At 35.8% G+C, this 7,277-nt stretch overlaps 1 protein-coding gene across 1 annotated transcript; it reads right to left on the bottom strand.

The window, feature by feature from the left end:
* Nucleotides 1–1,157: 1,157 nt before the first annotated feature.
* LOC127854149 (uncharacterized) lies at nucleotides 1,158–3,656 on the bottom strand. The gene is made up of 4 exons (XM_052389151.1): nucleotides 3,198–3,656; nucleotides 2,821–2,934; nucleotides 2,156–2,297; nucleotides 1,158–1,722 (listed from the first exon to the last, which is right to left on the bottom strand). Exons 1-4 carry the CDS (start codon nucleotides 3,526–3,528, stop codon nucleotides 1,383–1,385), a joined length of 927 nt encoding a protein of 308 aa, XP_052245111.1. The 5' UTR covers nucleotides 3,529–3,656; the 3' UTR covers nucleotides 1,158–1,382.
* Nucleotides 3,657–7,277: the final 3,621 nt, after the last annotated feature.

Below are 7,277 nucleotides of genomic sequence, written 5' to 3'. Positions count from 1 at the left end.
AGTGTGGATGATTAAGGGAACTTATTATTTTGTGATTTTGACAGAAGATCAAGGTTGGTTTTCTGATTAATCCAGTAAGTTTCTTATTGAGTTAATTAGCGAACAGGTGATGTTGCTATTAATAGCAAAACTATCAACTTGCGAACAAATATTGTTGACATCAGTACACCTGCATCTTGTAGCTTATCTGCGTTTGCATGTTTATTTAGCTAACTGTCTTTACAGGTATAAGATGCATTAGTTCTCCTGTATGTTAGTCAATACTAACCAGCCATAATGCCACATGGAAAAAACAAATTTAACGCTTCCTGGCTTGGGAAAACTGACTGTTATGGACTTAAATGTTTGGCCAGTGTATTGAAGCGTGCATATCCTATTCAACCTCATTGTGTTGTAGATTGCCTTTTATGTATATTAAATGCTAAGCTTGTGTTTTTTTTCATAATTTTTGCATAAATGTAACCTTGCATTCACTTATGTTTTCGACACACAATGGTACATGCCAATACATGCTTTTGTAGTATCTGTTTAGCTCTTATACTTACTAACATGTATGCTTTAAAAAACTAATTTTACTTAACCCTTTACTCCATGTTTACTCCTTTTAACACCTAAAAGTTGCAAACGGATTATACCTTAGTCTCTGTTTGCTTTTACAATTATAATAAAAATATAATTCTTCACTATTGCCTGTGGTGAGAAAATTCTTGTTGTAGTACTAGTGCAAGAATTCATAGTGGGTGAAGTTTGGAAAGGGTTAATACTAAGGGCTTTTGTACTTTGCTTTATAAAATTTACAGTGTATGTTTTGAATGGCATGTTCATTATTGTATTCCATTGTGTAAATTGAAGTTAAATGAGAAATAAAAATTCAGGTGCCTGTATTTCAAGGATGTGCAGAACAAGGCATTCTCACAGCATCAGATGGACTAGGAAATGTATCAATTTAATGTAATACCAGCTGAAAAATGGTAATAATTTTCTTATTTAGCCCTACTTTTTAACGGTTATTCCCTACTTTTCCCTACTTTTTGCTACAATCTTGCCCTACTTTTGCCCTAGTTTTTTGTGGAGTGGAAGTAGAAAGCCTGTCGTTTACCGATAGGAACGGTTCAATAAAGATCCACAGAGCAAAATACTGCAAGAAGAGTTGTATTCTGTCCGAATGATAATTTACTTTTAAAACAAAAGGGACACAGTGTACCGAACTAAAAATCGACATATCCACCATTTCGACAATGATGAGTTTTGATTATTTGATACCTGTCTACAAGTATACAAGTTTTTTCTTAATCTAAAGTATTAACGTCATCAATTCACGTAAGCTGTCGACCTTTTGGTTGAAACAAAATATTCTTCTTAACCGGTAAACGTAGTTTATATTATGAGGAGGCACACAATGTCAGTTCGTTTGTACGGAGCATTGAACGAGATCCCGTATACATTAACGGACTGTCATTTTGTTGTGGAGAAACGTTACTCAGTCGACCGTCGCGTAAATCTGCGTCGAATTGAATTGCTGAAGAATTGTGTGATTCTCGTTCGCCGACTCCAATGCCCCCACGGGTGACTTCGGCGCTTGCTTCGATTAATTCAACCGACTCACTGGGCCTGGCAATGGACTCATTCACGGGTTGGACGGATTCTGAATGCGATTCTGAATATGACCCGGTGTTTGTCGAGTTTTCGTCTGGTTGGACGACATTAATTATCTCCACCTGACTGGAAAATAGACTCTCATTCAGTTGATTGAAAGTTAATGACGGTCAAATAATCACTGATAAAACATGTCCAGATGTGTATAAATAAATTTATTTAACTATAAACTAAAGTTAAGTGTTTATTTATAAAGTCTTTGGCAACCCTCTTGATTAAGGTTAATTTTTTGTTTACTTTTGAGAAATTTTTTACTGATGAACATCTTACACCCGATTCTAATCCTTCAAACCAAGCGCCTGGCAGGTAGACCATCGGTACTTATTGATTACACCATAGTCAAAACGTCCCTCGTATTCTCATATTGCCAAAGATTCGAGGTCACATTACTTTGAACGATGTACATAACCCCATGTATTTTGGTCGTTTTTATTTGACCCTCAAATTAATACGCAGTGAGACTGTTATCATTAAGTACTGAATGATAACTATTACTTACTGATACTTGCGATATTTCCAGCAAACACATAGCACTATGAACAGCCCAATCAAACACAGCGTAAGAAGCGCTGGAAAGAGCAGCACCAAGAGTTTTATCTTTCTGTTCGCCTCGTCTAGTCTTCTCGCATTTTCTTCCGCATCTGTTACAGTTGTCAGACTAAGTGTTTGTTTTTCGTCAAATTGATGCAGTAACTTGCATTATGTGAACGAAAATTGATATCTTTAACAATATACAGAAACACACCTTATTTTATTGTTATAATTAAATTTGAATGCACTTTGTAAATGAGTGCAAAAAGTTCATACCTCATGAACATTCGCATTGTTTAGACTCGTATATTGCTTACAGAAAACGCCATAAAGATGGAGCGAAGCCTAATGGTCGGGGATACGCTTTATCATCAAATTGTTTTAATCAAAGACTAATGTTTTGGTTTATCAAATTGAATATTACGAACGTCAAATATTGTTTGTTAGAGTTTTCTTAAGGTCAAGCTGTTAAAATTACATTAAGAAAGAGTATATGCCTGATTTAGCATTGAATAGGTATCAAGGGAACACAGACAAAAGCATTAGCACAACATTTGTCTTCATTTAAGTTTCTCCATAGTCGTGACGATGTATCCGTTGTTTTGATTCTTTAATAAGAACGAATAAACTCACCGGTATGTAACATCGTGACATTGTTGTCTTTTTCTTCGAAAAGACGCTGCCACGTCAGGTTTAGAGACCACTGCACATCGTTCCATATTTGTTTTTCCTTTTCTTTAGCCTTGTCTATGGAAACAAAACAAAACTGGAAAGGGCATATGTCATTACCTATTTCTGTCTGGTTAAACATGATGAAACAAATACACACTATAACCAACAATTTATCAGTTAAAAGATAACAATAAATAATTACTAAGTGTATCTTGTCTTTTCTCTTTATTAGAAATTACTCAATTGTGTTCCTTTTTCAAGCTGATTTTCTGTACGAAGATACAGCTTACCGAGTGTACACGATTTTATCAACAAAGAAAAGCACTATGCAATCTTACCTGTACAATACAAGACGCAACCCTGTCTTGTGTTTGCGGGGTCACAAGGGTCACCGACCAAATCCAGCTTCTGACACGAGTAGCAGTCCGCGTCCTGCTCTGTACGAACTTCCGGTGGGCGAATACAGGATTCGTACCCAACATTTTCACACCATGTCAATCCACATCGGATAGCAATAGGAGATGAAAATGTCAGTTGTGTACAACATGCTAAAATAACCACTGTTTCCTTCATGGTATGAGTCCGTAATAAAATGAACTCGCATAGCCTCCGGATGATTAAAATACTGAATAAAATACAGCTGGAAATTTCCGGCGGTAAAAATAACATATATTTAGATTATCTTTATTTAGTATTTGTAGTCGATGAAAGTGGTTTAATTTCACTGAAATAAGTTTAAGTTGTAAATAAAGTAATACTTTTGGCAGTTGTTAACTGTTATAAACGCTGTATCGAATCCTTACAAGTCTCAACGAAAAACGAAAATAGCCAATGAAAACACGAAGTCGGAAAGTCCAAAGGAAAGTTCGTTACATCAGTTGGTTTACCCTGTGGAACCTTTTGTATTAAAACTTTAAACCCGTTTGTATGTATATATTTACAACAACACACACCGATAAGATCCAAATTACACAATTAAATAGAAGAGAATGAGGTATATTTAAAAAAATATATATCAGAAGACTAACTAGTGTGAATGGCTGAATAAACTAGTGTTAATATCAGAATGGAGTTTCCTCCTATGGTAATATAGACTCTTTATTTGAAACTCTGGAGTTATATCTTTCAAAAACAGTCAAGATTTAAAATGTTGCTGTTATTGTTCAGCTGAAGTTATGTTATTTTTCCGTTTGCTTACTGAGCATATATTCTGACAATACGCGTTTTAATCGTAGTACACCTGTATTATGGGTGGCTTAATTCATAATTTTTCTTGATTAGTACATTTTTTACGATCTACGTTTTAGATTATTCTCCGCATATATTTACCGCAGAATGTTATTTTTCAAATATTGCATGCCGTTTTTAGCTCATCTATTTAAAAAAAAAAAGAGCTATTGTCATCACCTTGGCGTCGGCGTCGGCGTCGCCGTCGACGTCGGCGTCCGGTTAAGTTTTGCGGTTAGGTCCACTTTTCTCATAAAGTATCAATGCTAATGCATTCAAACTTGGAACACTTTCTATTTATCATGAGGGGACTGGGCAGGAAAATTTAGATACCTCTGGCTTGCATTTTGACAGAATTATGTGCCCTTTTTATACTTAGAAAATTGAAAATTTGGTTAAGTTTTGTGTGTAGGTCCACTTTTTTCCTAAAGTATCAAAGCTATTGCTTTCATACTTGCAACACTTACTAACTATCGTAAGGGGACTGTGCAGGCAAAGTTATGTAACTCTGACTGGCATTTTGACGGAATTATGGGTCCTTTATACTTTAAACTTCAAATACTTTCATGCTATCATGAGGGTACTGTACCTGGCAAGTTGAATTTTATCTTGACCTTTGAATGACCTTGACTCTCAATGTCAAATTATTTAATTTTGCTAAAATTGCCATAACTACTTCATTTATGATTAGATTCGATTGATACTTTGACAAAACAACTCTTACCTGACATACCACAATAGACTCCACCCAAACCATCCCCCACGCCCCCCCCCGATATCCCCCCCCCCCGAATCCCCTCTCAATCCCCCCATTATTATTTTTTTTAATTAAAGATCATCTAATAAATGGCCACAACACGCTCAAACTATACCCCCCACCCAAAAAATAATATTTTATGTCCCCGGTAGGGTGGCATATAGCAGTTGAACTGTCCGTCAGTATGTCAGTCAGTCTGTCCGTCCGTCCGAAAAAAAACTTTAACATTGGCCATAGTTTTTTCACTTTATAAGATAGCAACTTGATATTTGGCATGCATGTGTATCTCATGGACCTGAACATTTTGAGTGGTGAAAGGTGAAGGTCAATGTTATCCTTCAAGGTCAAATGTCAAATATATGGCGTCTGTCCGTCCGAAAACTTTAACATTGGCCATAACTTTTTTTAATATTGAAGATAGCAACTTGATATTTGGAATGCATGTGTATCTCATGAAGCTGCACATTTTGAGTGGTGGAAGTTCAAGGTCAAGGTCATCCTTCAAGGTAAAAAAAAAATTGTTCAAAGCGGCGTTCTCATGAAGCTGCACATTTTGAGTGGTGGAAGTTCAAGGTCAAGGTCATCCTTCAAGGTCAAGGTCATCCTTCAAAGTCAAAGGTAAAAAAAATTCAAAGCGGCATTCTCATGAAGCTGCACATTTTTAGTGGTGGAAGTTCAAGGTCAAGGTCATTCTTCAAGGTCAAGGTCATCCTTCAAGGTCAAAGGTAAAAAATAATAATTTCAAAGCGGCGTTATCATGAAGCTGCACATTTTAAGTGGTGGATGTTCAAGGCCAAGGTCATCCTTCAAGGTCAAGGTCATCCTTTCAGGTCAAAGGTAAAAAAATAATATTTCAAAGCGGCGTTCTCATAAAGCTGCACATTTTGAGTGGTGGAATTTCAAGGTCAAGGTCATCCTTCAAGGTCAAAGGTAAAAAAGAAAAAGAAAAATTCAAAGCGACGCAATAGGCGGCATTGTGTTTCTGACAAACACATCTCTTGTTTTTTTCAAACATGTTTAAAAAACACAAATATTTATTTTTATTATTTTATTTTTTAAATACCGTCCAACCATCCCACCCAAGAATCCCCCCCCCAAAAAAAAAAAAACTAATGTATTTTGTTTTTGCATTTTTTTTGCATTTTTGGAAGATGATGCAATAAATGACCACACCCCCACACTATACACCCCTTTCCACTCCACCCCTCCCTCCTTTGTGCTTGAAATTGAGATAGGTCCCTGAACCTTTAAAAAGCAAAATAGATGAGCGGTCTGCACCCGAAAGGCGGTGCTCTTGTTAGATTTCCGTTATGCCGGTAACACAAAGTTAATGAAACAGTGTAACGCACAACATTCAAACTTTCAGGCGCTGGTTTTCAATTGTATGAAGTTGTTCATGTGAGATTGTCATAACCATACGTTAAAAATTATAAAAGTTATGCTCTTTTTCAAATAAAGTATTTTATGAATTCGTGGTAATTTATATAAACGTTGAGCAAAATAAGCTATATGAAACCATACGACTCATTACGCTTTACATATGTATCGTTTAGTAGGAAATCTTTCACTATGTTATGACATGAGGGGTCGGGTGGTATTCTTCGTCACTATTGCGCCAGGCTCTGATAGGTACTGGGTCGTAGTGATTTCATTTGGAAGATGTTGATGAAAACGTTGCGGTTCGAAAAATCATTTCGATATTATTTTGTCGAGTCAAGTTCCTCCATCAAAGTGTTATTTTGGCAAAACAAAAACCAGACCAATGGCAAAGAACATATCAACCCGTGTTCAATGATTGTAAATCATAAGTAAAGAAGTGCATTCAACATAGGGATTGGCTAGCTGATTGTTGTAGAGAATCTCGCTTGTAACTAAGAGATGCCTAATGTGTGCTTTTAACAATTAATATGATCAGTAAATGCTAATCTGTTTACGATCTATATTTAAGACTTGATTTAGCCCGTTAACAGTGTATCAGTATCAGTGTAAAAATACTTATGTTATATTAAACAAAATCATATAAATCGTATTATTGAAATTTACATTTTAAAATATTGCATGTGAGAGGAATGAAGGACCGCCTTTATGGTTATAACCAACATTCACCCTCATATCAACCAATAGCATATTTACTGATTAAGAACGAAAACACCATTATGCAATCTTCATGAACTTTACACACGTGTAAATTTAACGTGCATAGTTTTCATGAAAACTTAATGTTAATTTTATCGTGTATAATATGTGAATACCATCTTATCCGTATAAACCTCGACGTTATGTGTGTTGTGATCGCATTGCACTGAATCGCCCCGAATACATATGGACTCCTTTTAGGCGATATCAAAATAAATCGATCCAAATTCATCTTGACCACATCAGGAGATATCAATCAATCGATGTTAATTTAAAAATGTACACGGTATCAGTCGCA

Source organism: Dreissena polymorpha, chromosome 12 (genome assembly GCF_020536995.1).
Source record: "Dreissena polymorpha isolate Duluth1 chromosome 12, UMN_Dpol_1.0, whole genome shotgun sequence".
Classification (NCBI taxonomy): Eukaryota; Metazoa; Mollusca; class Bivalvia; order Myida; family Dreissenidae; genus Dreissena; species Dreissena polymorpha.
The sequence above is the reverse complement of the archived record's forward strand: the minus strand, read 5'-3'. Positions and strand labels throughout refer to the sequence as shown.

Excerpts from the sequence above, each read along its gene's own strand:
- LOC127854149 (XM_052389151.1), bottom strand. The coding sequence starts at position 3,528 with ATGTTATTTTTACCGCCGGAAATTTCCAGCTGTATTTTATTCAGTATT. Across the intron at positions 2,935-3,197 it reads TTGCGTCTTGTATTGTACAG|ACAAGGCTAAAGAAAAGGAA; the intron begins GTAAGATTGCAT and ends TTGTTTCCATAG. Across the intron at positions 1,723-2,155 it reads TGGAAATATCGCAAGTATCA|TCAGGTGGAGATAATTAATG; the intron begins GTAAGTAATAGT and ends TCTATTTTCCAG.